This window comes from Plectropomus leopardus, chromosome 12 (assembly GCF_008729295.1).
Source record: "Plectropomus leopardus isolate mb chromosome 12, YSFRI_Pleo_2.0, whole genome shotgun sequence".
NCBI lineage: Eukaryota > Metazoa > Chordata > Actinopteri > Perciformes > Serranidae > Plectropomus > Plectropomus leopardus.
This window is the reverse complement of record NC_056474.1, coordinates 22,210,365-22,226,462: the sequence shown is the minus strand read 5'-3', so window position 1 is coordinate 22,226,462 and position 16,098 is coordinate 22,210,365. Positions and strand designations below refer to the sequence as shown.

The 16,098-nt window shown below is 37.3% G+C and overlaps 1 protein-coding gene across 9 annotated transcripts in view; it reads left to right on the top strand.

Moving 5' to 3' along the window:
- Positions 1-16,098, top strand: part of LOC121951372 — a 29,032-nt gene that overhangs the window by 8,240 nt on the left and 4,694 nt on the right. For 2 of the 9 annotated variants that reach the window (XM_042497665.1, XM_042497664.1), the window contains exons 10-48: positions 645-716; positions 794-844; positions 1,580-1,684; positions 2,037-2,108; positions 2,202-2,252; positions 2,763-2,831; positions 3,270-3,335; positions 3,507-3,578; positions 3,732-3,794; positions 3,897-3,968; positions 4,321-4,389; positions 5,386-5,460; positions 5,687-5,746; positions 5,925-5,981; positions 6,273-6,338; positions 6,738-6,809; positions 6,933-6,989; positions 7,078-7,149; positions 7,727-7,786; positions 7,884-7,958; positions 8,041-8,106; positions 8,188-8,256; positions 9,150-9,215; positions 9,301-9,369; positions 10,080-10,145; positions 10,356-10,421; positions 11,267-11,335; positions 11,428-11,478; positions 12,226-12,291; positions 12,401-12,466; positions 12,555-12,626; positions 12,718-12,780; positions 13,174-13,245; positions 13,332-13,391; positions 14,196-14,266; positions 14,454-14,517; positions 14,691-14,753; positions 15,651-15,725; positions 15,972-16,011. In XM_042497665.1, coding sequence (XP_042353599.1) covers positions 645-716; positions 794-844; positions 1,580-1,684; positions 2,037-2,108; positions 2,202-2,252; positions 2,763-2,831; positions 3,270-3,335; positions 3,507-3,578; positions 3,732-3,794; positions 3,897-3,968; positions 4,321-4,389; positions 5,386-5,460; positions 5,687-5,746; positions 5,925-5,981; positions 6,273-6,338; positions 6,738-6,809; positions 6,933-6,989; positions 7,078-7,149; positions 7,727-7,786; positions 7,884-7,958; positions 8,041-8,106; positions 8,188-8,256; positions 9,150-9,215; positions 9,301-9,369; positions 10,080-10,145; positions 10,356-10,421; positions 11,267-11,335; positions 11,428-11,478; positions 12,226-12,291; positions 12,401-12,466; positions 12,555-12,626; positions 12,718-12,780; positions 13,174-13,245; positions 13,332-13,391; positions 14,196-14,266; positions 14,454-14,517; positions 14,691-14,753; positions 15,651-15,725; positions 15,972-16,011 — 2,590 coding nt within the window. The remainder of the gene's footprint in view (positions 1-644; positions 717-793; positions 845-1,579; positions 1,685-2,036; positions 2,109-2,201; positions 2,253-2,762; positions 2,832-3,269; positions 3,336-3,506; positions 3,579-3,731; positions 3,795-3,896; positions 3,969-4,320; positions 4,390-5,385; positions 5,461-5,686; positions 5,747-5,924; positions 5,982-6,272; positions 6,339-6,737; positions 6,810-6,932; positions 6,990-7,077; positions 7,150-7,726; positions 7,787-7,883; positions 7,959-8,040; positions 8,107-8,187; positions 8,257-9,149; positions 9,216-9,300; positions 9,370-10,079; positions 10,146-10,355; positions 10,422-11,266; positions 11,336-11,427; positions 11,479-12,225; positions 12,292-12,400; positions 12,467-12,554; positions 12,627-12,717; positions 12,781-13,173; positions 13,246-13,331; positions 13,392-14,195; positions 14,267-14,453; positions 14,518-14,690; positions 14,754-15,650; positions 15,726-15,971; positions 16,012-16,098) is intronic. The other 7 variants (XM_042497666.1, XM_042497667.1, XM_042497668.1 and 4 more) reach the window with 7 other exon arrangements.

Here is a 16,098-nt window from a genome sequence, read left to right as displayed (position 1 = left end):
AATAATGTTGCAAGTCTGTTTTGATATTCATATCATCTCATAGATGTTGAAACAAACTTTGCAGATTTTGCATAAATATAAGTGCTTATATATGTATTTATGCTAAATTATACACTAACTGGATGACTGACAGCTCAGTCAAATCCTGAACAATACTGGCTTTTTATGACCTCTGCCAAGTAATTAAGTACATGTGAAAATTGAAGCATAAAGATATCAGTTAAAAATATATATAGATATACATATAATATAGATACAAAATTAATACGTGTGTGTATAAAGGTTTTAAAACAGTGCCTGGCTAAACAGGTTCCTGGTGGTAGGAAGGTGTGTGTGGGTGTGTACACGTATGACGCATAAGTGTGTATTTAACGTATAGTAGTTGTTTATCAGCATGTGTAAGCTGCTGTTTATGACTCGGGTCAGTGTGGTACAGTTGTTACATAAAAAAGAGTCTTATGATTAATGAATAGAAGAAAAACAACACATTAAGCATCCACATGTGTATTGGGATGAATAAAATAAATGGTGTTTTAGAGCCTGTTTGTACAGGAGGTTATATACCGGAGGCAGAATGTGTTTTACGGCAGGTCATTCGAAACAACAGTTGTTTAGTGTTTGCTTGATTTTTCTTTCCCTGTCAGACTTACATAACCCATGACCTAGAAGAAAAAACTGACGATGTCCTAGTCAAACAGGCTCCTGGCAGCAAACTGGTATGTGCACGTGTTCATATGTGTGTCCCACTGTTGATGTCATCAGCTGGTTTGTGACATGTGACCGTGATTGACAGGGTGGTCTAAAGGGAGTAATGAAAGGTTTGCAAGTCAAGTCATCACCAAAGGTATGAAGCACTGTGTGGTTTAGTGTGTTCTGCTGGTTGTGGCTGCACTACTTTACTTCACAGTGTTTAACGGTGACTTTGTACAGGGAAGTATTGTTGCTTATCAGCTGGTGGTGGTGGCAATGGGGCCGCATATATAATTTTTTTTTTTTTTGGGGGGAACCTGGTTTGGCTTGATTTTGAAGATATTTAAATGTGCTGTTGGTGGTTGAAAAGAAATGCTTAGACTACTTGGGTAAATCCTTGTGAGCGGTTTGATCTGTTATTATTTGTTATTAATTGTCACATTAATATTCACTGTAGGCATTATTTGGTCTCAGCTGTGTTTTCAAAAGTTCTCTGATAAAGACTAAATGAAGTTTAACCTCTTTTTTTTTTTTTAAAAAAAAAAAACAATTTTATAAACGTCACGTCTTTTTTGTTGTTGTATTTATAATGTTTACGTCATGACATACTACAAGGAATAGATCAAAGTCCCAACATGATTATCTGACTGTTAGGGTGCCCAGCAAGTTATCTGAATTTCTTAGGACTTAAACACATCCTGAGTCCCTGTAAAACTTTACTTTTGTGTAAATTTTACTTATTGTATTCATAAAGCAGCTGCAAATGTAGATGATGAGGTTAACAGTATTTGTAATCCTGTAGAATTTCTAGTGTCCTCTGTTGTGTGGTTCTATTCATAAAGATGTTTTTAGACTGATCATATAGTGCTGAAGATAGTTCTTCTGTTAGGTCAGCCGAGAGCCGAATCCAGATGCCAGCGCTGAGGAAGCCGGCTCAGAAAAGGAACAAACCGCCGAAAAAAGCAAGCAGGAAAGGACTGCAGAAACCAAACAGGTGAGAGACAAACAACAGCTCATTTTAATAAACCAGCTCTGCTTCTGCTTTCTCAAAAGAAACAAAACCATTTATTGTTGTGTTTTTAAGCGACAGAAAACGACTGCGTGGAAATGTATTCTATTGAAAATCAGATTTAAAAAGCTCTCAAATGAAAACCACCATTGACATTTCCTTTTAATGCACAGTAATCACCTGTGAAGTGTTTTGTTAAGAGTTTTGTTCATTTTCAAATTATTTACACTTAAGACAAACAGGAACAGAGAGTATTCAACTTTCTCACTTTTAATTGAAGGAACAGGCAGCTTGTCATCACATGGGTAAACTTGTGTTTTCTCTACCTTTCATTCAGGACATCGGAGGTTTGATCACTGGAATGTTCCGGAAAACTCCCAAAGAGAAATTGTCGTTACCTGATGTGACAGTAACTTAAGCTCTTCTGCTCATTTTCTGATTATAAACTTTCACTTTTAGTCTCTTGTTGCCTCATCTCATTGTTTTGTCATTTCACCGCCAGCTCAGCAAATCTGACAGTGATTCTGAAAATACAGAAGAAGCAGAAGATAAAGTAGGTATTTGTTCTGTTGTTTGTTTTAGTGGATTTACAGGATGTATTTCAGTTTTTTCCCCTTATCATTATCTAGACAGACAGCTTGTTAACAGCATCTTTAGGGTTGATCGAGGCCCCAAGTGTCAGTACAGATTTCACTATAGTTGGGAAAATAAATGAATAAATAAAAACTTTTTGGAATCACTTTTGATAGGGAGTTACTACAGAGTTGAGAATAGTTTCCTTAGCTGCCAGAAAGTTTTTGTTTCCAAACATCCAGCTGCTTTTATGAAATGATCTCTTATTTGAGAGATGTGTCTAAAATATCTGAAGAGATCTCTGTGTTCACACGTCAAAGTCGGGGTCAAGAGGCTTTCATCCCTTTCAGTCAAAATGTGTTTGGCAGATGTTGCTGCTCCTATACCACTAGAAAAAAAAGATGTATGGTTTGATTAAAAAAAATGCACACAGGTTTCAGATGACTTGTTTTGTGTATATGTATTATCACAAACTGTTACATTTTTACAGGAAGAGGGGAGCTTCTTTTCTGGCATCCTTAAAAAATCCAATAAAACAACAGATGAGACACCTGCACAGGTGAGTGGCAAAAATGGTTCCTTCCTCTTTAAGAAAAGGTCCAGTGTGTAGGATTTAGGGGTATGTATTTGCATAAACAGTATAATATGTATCATTATGTTTTCATTAGTTTATAATCATCTGAAAATAAAAATGGTTGTTTTTGTTATTTTAAAATGAACCCTTTACCTATATACAGAGTGGGTCTTTCACAGAGTCCCCCATGCTGCTACCGTAGCTCAGGACAGCCAAACCTAACACTTGCTTTAGATAAAGCCATTTGTGTTTTTGCATTTGTATGTCAGTCACTATAGTTCTCATACACGGTTGGCACACAGGAAAAGTTTGAGTTCTGCAACCTCACAGCTAGATGTCATTAAATCCTACACAATTAATTTATTTTATATTTGTCTTTTTTGTTTTTTTCCACTTTTCTTTGACATCATGTTGGTGTTTTAGGACAATCTGAGTGTTCATAGTCAGCTGTCCGCCAGCAGCGACAGTCTGTCTGAAAACAGCAACAAGGTGAGCCGCTCTGTGTCGCAGTATGACAACAGAGATAAAGTTATCTTGAATTTCAGTGTAAACACAGACTAGTAGATTGTTTGGCACAAATGCCCCTCATTTATCTGACCTTGACCAAAAAAAATCTGCCATAGCTGAGCCATATGTGTAATTTCCTTGTGTCTGTTTCAGGAAAAAGGAGGAATATTCAGTGGGATGTTCAAGAAGTCTCCGAAACCAACAGAAGCTGCTCAAACTGATGAGGTGATAGCATCTCACACATGATCGCTTTATGTGTTAATACAGAAGGTCACAAATTTATTATGAAACTCAATTCAAACAAAACCAGGAGAGTGTTGTATTAGTTTAATCCAGTGACCTGATAATCATATTGAAACAGTCCATCTTCTGTTTTAGGACCAAAAGTCTCTACATGATAGTCTATCGGGCAGTAATGATAATCTGTCTGAAAACACAAAGGTGAGCTCAGGAGTTTTCATCTGTGAAGTGATTCAGTTTTAACTTGTGCATTATCATTATTATCATTATGTAACAGTAATTAACGGAGTGAATGGTCAACAGGAAAAGGGAGGATTTTTCAGCGGGATTCTCCGAAAGTCTCCCAAGATCCCTGGAGAGGGAACACCTGGGCAGGTAACGTCACTAAATATTTCTGCACACAATTTAGATGCTTTGGTATTGGTTTTGAAAATTTGTGGCAGCCTACAGAATTAATTTTTTAACTCACCTTATTAGAGAAAATGAATTATTGTCAATAAAACTCAGTGTGTGAAAATGTTGGATAGTACATAAAATAATTAGGGAGCAAAAAGGAAATGTGATGGCCACCACCTGATTAAAACATTCACAGAAAAAAATTAAAACAGAAGTTTAACACACAAACCAAACTGGGTGCAACTTGTAACTAACTAAATGTATCCTTGTTGGGAATCCTCTAGTTGGATTTCTGTTCACTGATCAGATCACGTGTTTATCTTTATCTCAGGATAAACAGTTGCTGCAAACGGACCCATCAGACAGCAGTGAGACTCCGTCTGAGAAAAACACCACTAAAGTAAGAAAGAAACTGCATAAAAACTACTGGGAAGGCTGAATGCTTTGTTTCCTTGGGACCCTCTGCTGCACTAAGAAAAATGTATAACATCCCAACATAACCTGTGTTGTAATGGAATTATTATTTTTCCACATAATGCAAATTGGACATTTGGAGTGGGATTAGTATTTCCCAGAGTTATGGAAAACATTAGAAATTGAGCTTCCTGTTTACCATCACCATTGCTTTCTATTTTTGAACCAAGAAAAAAAACTATGTCCTCTTAAAATCCTTTGGACATGTATGCACCACATTTGGAATATGCATCTCAGTTGGATCTTTACAACACACACGGCCTCTTGCCTGTTTATGGTCAGTTCTGTGCGTTGTACATAAACCAACTAACCAGCAGTGTGCAAGGCTGTGGGGTAGAGATTCATGCCCAAAAGAAAGGCCCACATTTCTGGTTGGTAGGAGAAAAACACCTACTTTAAACAATACGAAATCAGTAGGTGTTTGAAAAAACTTGGTGAAAAACTTTTAAGTTAATTGGCACAAGCAGCTATTCCATTTTTCCTCATTTTGATGTGAAAAGCAACATGTTTTGGCACATTAATTGGAGTGTGCATGGCTGCATGAGATCACAAATATTATTGTTTTTACAGCTTTGAAAACAGCTTATAAGGAATAATGTCTTTTTCATAAGAAGGGCGAAAAACAGAGTATTTTGTGCATGTACACAACAATTTAAACTAGAAATCTTGCTCAGACTCCCCCTTACTCTTTCAAAACAATCAGACTGCTATGCCTTCAACAATAACAACAAATACATAATCCTTCCTCTTTTCTTACCCCGCAGAAAAGAGGTTTATTTAGCCTTGTTTGAGTTATGTAGATTTACACATTTCTCTTGTGTATCTCAATGAAACAATTTTAGCCAAAGCATTCTCACAAGGAAACCAGTAACTCAAAGAAAGAAAAGGTGCTGACATTAGTTTCATCTTTTTTTTCATGCAGCAGGAGAAAGGAAGCGTTTTCAGTGGAATGTTCAAGAAATCTCCCAAATTGTCTGAAGCTCCTCGATTGCAGGGGGTAAAACATTTACATACTTTACTGTCACTTCTGAATCTAAGGAACTGTGGGTTCAAGGCATCATTGAACTTTGTGCATAGTCAGGCTTACTTCATTTGTTTACTTAATCTTGCAAAACAGGTTTCTTATTGAACATTTTATGTACTTGAATAAAGAAATATGATAGGTGTCCACAGTTTTATTGTTCATGTTCGCACAGGTTGAGTAACATTTTTGTTGTGTTTAGGGCGCAGATTCGATGCACAGTGAGCTCTCTGCCAGCACTGACAGCCTGTCTGAGAACAAGGTGAGTCTTCATCATCAAACTGCCAGATCCTTCCCACGCACCTAACATGAGTCACCATGTGGTAACCACCAACATGTAAACAGATGTGAGATAAAATATCTGCAGCTCTGTTTGGCCAAAGATAAAGTTCCCTAATTCTGAAAATAAAGAAAATAAGATGTTTTCTGCTTCTCTGTAGGAAAAAGGTGGTTTGTTCAGTGGACTCCTCAGAAAGACTCCAAAAACAACTGGAGAGGTACAGCTTCTCAAACAAGTCTAGTTTCCATGTAGACACTCTAAACAGATTGTAAAGTGCAGTCTAATCTTCAGAAAGAAAAGACGCTTTGTTGTGCTCAAGCCAGTATGATGCATGTTCCCTGTTTGTTCGCCAATGTGCTCAAATGCTGTAATCCAGGAGCAGAAAAAGTTTTTGTAATATGACAGACATTGTTATATTTAAGCACATTTGATTTTCTCTTAACCCTTTCTATCATTTCGTACAGAGCTGCTCTCTGTTTCTGACAGTTTTCAGTTCTTGTTTTTTCAGGGGAATCTCTCAGCTCAGAAAGACCTTTCTGCAAGCAACGACAGTCTGTCTGAGGCTTCCACAAAGGTCAGTTTGGTTGTTTGATTTGAGGCATCACCCTGGACTCCAGGAAATTACTATTTTTACTATTTCACTTCAATGCAGTTTTTCCCCCTTTTATTGTGTTTTTTGGAAGTTGTTTTAATGCATGTCTTATTATGTAAAGCAGCATTATTATTAATAAAAATATGTTATTTTTCTGTTCTTTGTTTCTTTGCAGATACATACATTGTATTTGGGTTATGTTAGGTTATGTTATGTTTTCATTTCCTGTCTTTCTCATTGTTGTTGTATGTAATGTCTTTCATGTATTTCTTAATTAATTAATTAAAAAACTAAATTAATTGATCCAATAATCTTTGTTGGGAGGGTCTAGGAGTGGTAATGTAAATATTAAGTATTGAAAAAATGTCATCTGTGTTGCAGGAGAAAGGAGGTGCTTTAAAGGGAAAACTCAAGAAGTCTTCTAGACTTGTAGAAGGTCCTCCTACAGAGGAAGTAAGGACTGTTTTCTTCAGGTCTCTTTCAGTTATCCCATTGATGTAGCTCCCCTTTAAGCTGAGGCATTAGTGGTTAAAGAAAACATCTGTAGTGTCTAACAGTTTGTGATTTTTTTTTCAGTTCCAAGACAATGAACTTTCAGGCAGCACTGAAGCTCTTTCTGAGAACAACACTAAGGTGAGTATTTTTTATTATCATTCAAAAACATTCCTAAATAACTTCACATTAAAAGAAAGCATTCATTGTCTGAATATTCACAATTTAGGAAAAGGGAGGAATATTTGGTGGAATATTCAAGAAAACTCCCAAACCTGCAGAAGATGGTCAGCCTGAGGAGGTAAAAACATCATCTGTCAACCTTTTTAAACTATTTTAAATGAACCCCAACTCTTGAATGTAACATTTCTATTTTCAACATTTTAGGTATGCTTGAAAGTCTTAGTGATCATGTCAGTGATTTTATTGATTAAAGGATGGGGGGTGCGCATCGTTAAGCCCTAATTACCTCACTGCCAGGATATCTGAAAAATTGTTGACAGATTTGCATTAAATTTGGTGAAAAATTTTGAATGAAAATTATTTGTTGTTTGTGCAGGTTCAGTATTTCTTTTAAAATATTTCTTAACATTGTGAATTTTTGAATGATTTTACTATTTTGACATAACAATCTGGCACATGCATCCCATGATAATCAATTATTATGTGGGTAGTAATGCAAAACCATGCACATATATGTTCATGAAATATTCTCTATTACTCAATACTGATAACAAGAAACAAATTCTAACAGAGGCTTGCAAATTATTTATAATTAAGGTACCACACATCTTGAATATTAAAATAATTTATTCAACTTTTTTTTTTAGTTTCCTCACAAAACATTTACTTTTCTGACTTCTGAACCCCTTTTACAGGACGAGTCTCCTGGCACCAATCCCTCAACAAGCAATGAGAATTTATCTGAAAACAAACAGGTCAGTGGGTTAAAATCTAAGATAATTAATGTCAACAAAACAGCAGTGTGATTTCTAAATACTTTCCTAAATACTTTTTCCTTGTGTGTGTCATCAGGAGAAAGGTGGAGGGTTGTTCAGTGGACTCCTCAAAAAGACTCCCAAAGCGTCTGGAGAAAAGACTGAGTCACCGGTGAATCACTGTTTCCTGAATGTGCAGTGAGTTTTTAAACCTGCAACACAATGTCACCTGTTCATTGATTTCTCTCTTTCAGGAGCAAGAGGCTCAGAAGGAGCTGTCGGCCAGCAATGATGACCTATCTGAGAATAGCGGCACTAAGGTAAGTAGTATAATGCAACAGAAGCTTGTAGATAAATTATGTTTGAAAAGAAAGTTCACCAACAACCAAATTATGTTTCAGGAGAAAAATATTTTCAGCAACATGTTTAAGAAGCCGCAGAAACCAGTAGTGGATGCAGCAGGAGACAAGGTACTGTGATTTGATTTAACTGATTAAACCATCCATCCATCCATCCGTCCATCCATCCATCCATCGCCCACTTATCTGGGGCCAGGTTGGGGGGGGGCAGCAGGCTGAGTAAAGCACTCTAAATGTCCCTCCCTGCAGCAGTGCTTTCCAGCTCCTCCTTGGGGATCCCTGAGCACTCTAAGATGAGACAATTGGTCAGATCCTCCTTTCCAGCACCGTAGAGTAAACTTTCCCAGGGACACTGAGCAGTGTGGTACCCCAGTAATAGGCACACGTTCCAGTCCCCTTTTTTAAAAAATGGGAACCATCACCCTGGTCTGCCAGACAGAAAGTCTTTCCTCGTAGCCTCCCTGAATTCCTCCCACACCAAAGTTTTTGCTTTAGCAACCACCTCAGCTGCAGCCCCTCTGGCCAACTGGTACCTGTCTGCTGCTTTAGGAGACCCCTGGCCAACCAAGCCTAAATGGCCTCCTTCTTCAGCTGGTGTCCACCAGAGGGTTCTTCGATTGCCGCTGCGACAGGCACTGCTGATGACCTTCTGACCACAGCTTTTAGCAGCCGATCCACAGTAGAGGCCATGTAAATGGACCACTCAGATTCTATGTCCCCAAACCTCCCCCTGATGCACAAAAAGTTCTTCTGGAGGTGTGAGTTGAAGACCTCGCGGACAGGAGCCTCCGCCAGACGTTCCCAGTTCACCCTCACTACAAGTTTGGGTTTACCAGGCCTGTCTGGCAGCCTCTCCCACTACCTGATCCAACTCACCATCAGATGGTGATCCCTCCCAACATGTCTGAAAAGACAGTCACTAGTGAATTACCCTTTAGTGGATGTGCAGCGAGTTTCTGAACCTGCAGCACAATACCACCTGTTCATTAATTTCTGTCTTTCAGGAGCAAGAGGCTCAGAAAGAGCTGTCGGCCAGCAATGATGACCAATCTGAGAATAATGGCACTAAGGTGAGCAGTAAAATGCAACAGAGGCTTGTAGATAAAATGTGTTTAAAAAAAAGAAAGGTTCACTGACAAGCAAATATTGTTTCAGGAAAAAAACGTATTTAGCAACATGTTTAAGAAGCTGCAGAAACCAGCAGAGGATGCAGCAGGAGACAAGGTACTGTGATTTGATCTCTCAGGCCAGATGAGACAATTGGTCAGATCCTTCTTTCCAGCACCCTAGAGTAAACTTTCCCAGGGACACTGAGCAGTGTAGTTCCCCGATAATAGGAAAGCACCTTCCAGTCCCCTTTTTTAAAAATGGGAACCACCATCCTAGACTGACCTTCATGCAACACTGAAAAGGCGTGTCAGCTGAGATAGCCCAACAATGTCCAGAGCCTTCAGCTTAGCAGGGCAAATTTCATCCACACCTGGAGCCTTGCTGCTGAGGAGCTTTTTCTTCAGCTAGTGTCCACCATTGGGTTCTTAGGTTGCTGCCGCGACAGGCAGGCACTGACCACCATTTTCAGCAGTCGCTTCCACAATGGAGGCTTTGAACATGGACAACTGAGGTTCCATGTCCCAAACCTCCCCCTGGATGCACAAAAACTTCTTCGGAGGTGCTAGTTGAAGTCTTTGCGGACAGGAGCCTCTGCCAGACATTCCCAGTTCAACCTCACTACACGTTAGGGTTTACCAGGCCTGTCTGGCAGCCTCTCCCACTACCTGATCCAACTCACCACCAAATGGTGATCACGCCCAAAGTGTCTTGAAAAATGACGGAGTCACCGGTGAATGACTGTTTCCTGGATGTGCATTGAGTTTCTAAACCTGCAACACAATGTCACTTGTTCATTAATTTTTATTTATTTTTTTTTTTTTTAGGAACGAGAGGCTCAGAAGGAGCTGTCGGCCAGCAATGATGACCTATCTGAGAATAATGGCACTAAGGTAAGTAGTATAATGCAACAGAAGCTTGCAGGTAAAATGTGTTTGAAAAGAAAGTTCGCCAACAATCAAATTATAATTCAGGAAAATAACATATTTAGCAACATGTTTAAGAGACACTGAAGTAGACCAGATTAAAAGAAGTTTTAGCTTTTGCTTTTGATTTTTTCTTCTATTTTTGAATGTTTTCATCTGAGAAAAATTCTGTTTTAGGAGAAAAAAGGCGGACTGGCCAGCATTTTTAAAAGATCAGCCAGCATTGACGACCTGTTTGACGAGGTCAGTGTCCGCCCTGTGCAAACACTCACAGCAGCATCTTCCCAAGAGTTTAACAATAATGTCTCCTTAGTGTTGCCTCACACATTAAAACAATGTTCCTTTGATTAAAACAAAAAGTTGCAAAGTCATGAGTTACCCAAAGAACCTACAGCACGTTTACAGCTGTAGTTACTTTTCAGTTCAAGATTTTGGGTGTTAAAGATATGATGTGTTTAGAAAATGTTGTGCATCTGTTATAAATGTAACTACTCCAGTATAATAAGGCAGGATGTCTGCAGGTCTTAAAATGTTTTAAATTCAATTTTTATTAATATTAGGCCTTAAACATCATTTGGTAGTCTCACATTTTAATTTATGAGGTCTTTATTGCCTCAAAGATTTGATCCTAACTATTTATCCATTATTTTCTTCTTGTCAAAATTAGTCAAGCTCTTCGGCATGAACATCCACATTTCTGATTTAAAAAATGTTTAAACCCACAATGACTCTAATACTGTTTTTTTTTTTTTTACTTTATACTTGCAATTACCTTTTGCTAAAATGTAGAACCAAACTCCAAATAATTACCATATTTCAACATAAAACCTACCTCTGCACTTGATTACATATATATTCCTTATCTTTATATTAACCTGCAATGCTTGAATAAGAAAATGATTTGCGCAAAATTAGGCTTAAGTTTGGTCCAAATTTTTAATTGGAAACAGCCACCTGTTTAGCCTTTAGTCTCTCTTCAAGAACCAGTTGAGAGAAGATTGTCAACAAAATGTCCAAAACTGAACTAATCAGTTCAATGGAAACACTTTGCTCTAAAACTTTGCTCTAATTTGCATTTCCCTCATCAGGAAAAAGGGCTGTTCAGTGGACTTCGCAAGAAAACACCCAAAGTGTCTGGAGACGAGGCAGCTTCAGAGGTCAGCGTGTGACTCGTTACACTGCTGGTATCACTGTCTGCGCGTCTGTTGTTGTACATACTTATAAAACATCTTTTTCTCTTTTTTTTCAGGACAAAGACTTGCTGTCAACAAGTAATGACAGCCTGTTTGAAAACACAAAGGTAATGTTCAGTTCAGACAACATTATTGGTTTTATCATTATTGGTATTAATTCATTTGCAGCTTTACCGATTCCACACCGTACATAGAACATACAACATTAAAAAACACTCAGGTGAGGCAGTTATATGTCTGAGACACAGGTTCACATGGGCTCCATAGATGGATACCAGGTAACACTGAGCAAAGAAAATAAACAATTCTTATAGTTTATGTAAATAATTAAGTTTAAAAGTCATCAATGTACATCCTTTAAATACAAAAACAATATGTAAGTGGTGACAGCTATTTGTTTTTCTGAGGGGCACATCATAACACTGGCCTGGCAGCTTTACAGCTTTAATTCACTGGACAGAACATGGTCAGAATGGCTGATGATTGGTTTTGAAAAACATGTTTCTTCCAAAGGGAACGCAAGTCTCTTTGCAGGGTTCAAATTATCTTGGAACTTTGTGTAGAGAAATTTTTATTTATTCTTTTTTAGCCAAAAAAAGGATAATCAACACAAAAAATACTGATAATTGTTTACTTTATTGTATTTAAACATGCAGTTAATCATGTGCATTTAAAAATGAATATTTAAATGTTTTTATCTTAGGTTTGTGATTTTTTTTTAAAAATTCAGCCCAAGCTTAAAAAATGTAATTCTTAAACATGCTAGTACTGTTAAATGTTACTCTTAACTACAACACATTAGACATATGTCTGATGTAGTTTCATTGTCACTTACAGTGTTTATGTGTTTGCAGGAGAAAAGTATTTTCAGCGGCATGTTTAAGAAGACTAAACCAGCAGAGGGGACTACAACAGATGAGGTACAGTAATGACCGTTTGGTACAAAGTTTACAGTATATCACACCACTTGACTGAACTTTGTATGAGTGTTACTCTTTTTTATGTTTTATGTCTTTTGTGTGCTTTCAGGAATTAAATGAAGATAAACAGTTATCTGGCAGTAGTGAAAATCTGTTAGAAGTAAACTCATCAAAGGTACAAATGTTTGACGGTCGCAATCTCAGCTCGTTTTTCTTTGTTCGATTAATATGATACTAACATGTAAATGTTTCGTATGTTTAAGGAGAAGACTGGAGGGCTGGCAGGGATCTTCAAAAAGTCTCCCAAACCAGCTCCACGCTCGATCGCGACTCAGGTGACCAAATGAACTCATTTTAATGCTTCTTCCACAAGTAAAAACAAACCCAATTATCCACAAAATATTGAAATTCCTTTTTGTTTTCCAGGATCCTCTCAGTGGGATGAAGGAGCTGTCTGCCAGCTGTGACAGCCTCACAGAAGCTGATGAGGTGAGAGCCACTCCCAGTCAGTGGATATCAGTCTTATTTATTTAGCACAGTATTGCAAATCACAAATTTGTCTCAATTGGCTATATGATTTGTGAAGCATATGACACCCTCTGTATTTGGACCCTTGCTTCGTTTAAGAGAAAGTGTACGCTAATGACATTTGAGTGTTTACGAGGCGTTGACCACACTCACAACACAATGCTTAGGTTTAAAGCCAAAAACATCAAATAAAAGAAATGAAGTCTCTGCACAATGACTTGCGAAATTTTAAAATATTTAAGCCAACCTTTCTCATTTTTTTATTAATTCTCTCCCACTAAACATCTGAAATAGATCTTCAATCCCATAATTTTTACTCATGATTTTACTTTTGTTTGTTCTGTCATTTTTAAGGGTGATCTTTCAGCACCTCGTGAATTGTCGACCAGTAACGATAATCTTTCTGAAGCCACAAGCGACCAAAAAGTGCGTCTTGGTGTAGAGTGTATTATTCTTTTTGACTGTATCTTGACTTTTTTGAGTTGAATGAATGCTTCATGTTATTTTAACAGGAGAAAAAAGGAGGATTTGCTGGAATATTCAGGAGGACGCCCAAAACAATTGAAAAGCAGGTATGAATATCATCGGCACTGAGAGGCGTAAGATATGTTTATCAAGACTTGTATAATTTGTTCAATCAGTAGTAGTTATAACTTCAGACAATCTTCGATGGGATCTCTTCAGTTGCATACATAAATGTGAAACTGAAAATGAATGTGGACGAGGGGCTTAAAGTTGGGGGTCAAAGGCCCCTTCCCTACATCCTGTTTTTTGGCATTGTATATGTTGAGACCACACTTGGTCTACTTGGTTTAATAATTTGAACTTTAGTGTGTCTAGGTTTTATATTTGCTAAATATTTTATTTTACATTTGGAATATATTTGCATTTTTTTGTTATTTTATCCATTGTAAATTGCACTTTTTGCATCTGCAGTCCTCCAACTTTGCATTGCAGCTGTGGCAGTTATTTGCCTCAGGATGAATTAAGTTCTGTTTCATCTTATCTTATTTTAACTTGTTTTCTTTATACCCCTACTTCCAGCCCTCTTCTTCAGGTCATACCCATCTTTCAAACTAGCCCTTCATTTTGATCTCAACTACACACCTGTAAAGTGTCATGAAAGTAAAGTTATAGTCGGGCTATTCAGAATTGGGGTGTTTGATGTATCAATCTTTTTATTTGAGATAAAGCAACTGAAGATGATTTAAAATAGATAGAGAACATATTTAGTGATTTGATTTGCATATTATATATATATATACATATATATATATATATATATATATATACAGAAGCAACAAAGCAAGTTAGATGACCCCTATGAATTTCCTGATTTTGTGTCATGTGTCAGTCATCTCTGTCTTAAATTCCAGGAAAGTGAGGACATGGTGGAACAAGGCGGAGGTGGTCTGAGACGCAGGAGAACTATCAAAAAAAAAGACGAGTGAGTTGTTGAGAAAGCAGCTGGAGCAAGAACAAAAGTGTATCAAATGATATATGGCAGTAATTTTTTTTTAATAACAACACCTTCATGGCAACAGTAGCCAGACTTTTGTGGATTATTTTGCTCTTTTAAGTTTTTGTTTCTCATTGAAAATGTTTTGTTTTCTTTGTTTTGTTTTGTTTCTCAGGTTGTGTCATTTCCGAGTCAAGAAAACTCTTCCCGAAATACCTAAACTTAATCTAACCTCAAAGGTATGTGTTGATCCCGGGTTGTGCTGTTTTCACCCTGAGCCTGTTCTTTAATTACTTTGTACATTACCACAAGGGATCTGAATAATTGTACAGTTGCGTTTTGTTAATATGTGTTAAATCTGAACGCTTATCACTAAGTTAATGACATTAATCTTTCTCTTTCTCCTCCACAGAGTTCAGAGAAGATGCCTCTGATTGAGGAGACTGTTGAGCTGCAGGAGCTGAACCCAGCACAGGTTTGCATGACAATATTATAAAGTAGATATTCTGAAAAAGAAAAGGAGAAGAAAAAAACATTTTACTGGGGTTCACAAGTATCCAATCCACAACACAAAAAACTAAAAAAAAACAAGTTTTTATCCAGATCTTCATGCAGCTGTTAAATCAATTAAAAAGGTAAAGTCAGTCTTTGGTTTACAAACATCTGCTGCAATGAATAATTAAATGAACCCCAAATAAAACTGTAACAAGATAGTCTGAAGATTCAGGAACACGCTTGTAACCCTCCCCTCCCCCCCCCAAAAAAACAAAGAAAAAGTTCTAGTTCATGAAAATGGAAGTAAAATGATGCAGTTCCGCATTTTTAAGTATAGCCGACACAATAAAAATGTTACAAATAGTGTATAGTTATTTTAAACTTGACAAAGTTTATAACATCGTGTCAAAATAATGATGTAATGAGACGCTTGACTACTGAGAAAATGCAAATTGAAACAGTAATGGAAACTTAAGTGCTTCTTATAAAAGTTTCAGACTGTGTAAAACAGTATGATTATTACAGTATATCTTTGTAGTACTATGCATATTTGTAATAATATTTTTGTTCGTGTGATGCCATTACAGTTTCATTTGATTGTGTATTTTGTTTGTGAAGCACAGCCTCACTGGTACCACTGCAGCAAGCAATAAGTAGTAGGACAAACTGCTGTTCATCACCATAAAGGCATGTTAGTTTGTGATGTTAATTACAGGGGAAATTAACCTTTTGCTGTATGTCAACTTTACAAAACTGCACAGACCAGTGAGTATCAGTGTCCTCATGATGCTGACCGGCACACAGAAAAACGGTAGTGACAGATGTTAACACTTTAAACTGAGTGTCTCAAAGTTGTGTTATTGTGTGTGTTTTCCAGGAGAGCATAGTGGAGGTCCAGCCTGTGGAGATGGCAGCTTATCCTACTGAAAACAACCCTCTCGAAGCTCAGGAGGTCTGTTTTAGGGTGCATGCGTAGATTCATGCACATAGCTAGAAGTATGCAAATGCATCCTTTTCATCAGATTTATAAAGCCGTCCTTACCCGTTATTCAGCTTTGCAAATCTTGGCCACTATGGCTACAGTCGGGTGTATGAAGCTGTTTCCATGGTTACCAAAATATTTAAATAAAAAATTATATGTAAATTTATAATTAAATCATTTAAATACTTTTTCATTGACAAAGGTCTCTGTTTTCAGGAAACTGATGAATTGATGGAGTGGTGGAACACAGTCAAAGGTCAGTATGAGTGTCCATACACGCACACACACACACACACACACACACACACAAAGAAAGTTTCTTTAAATGTAAATATTATATTTA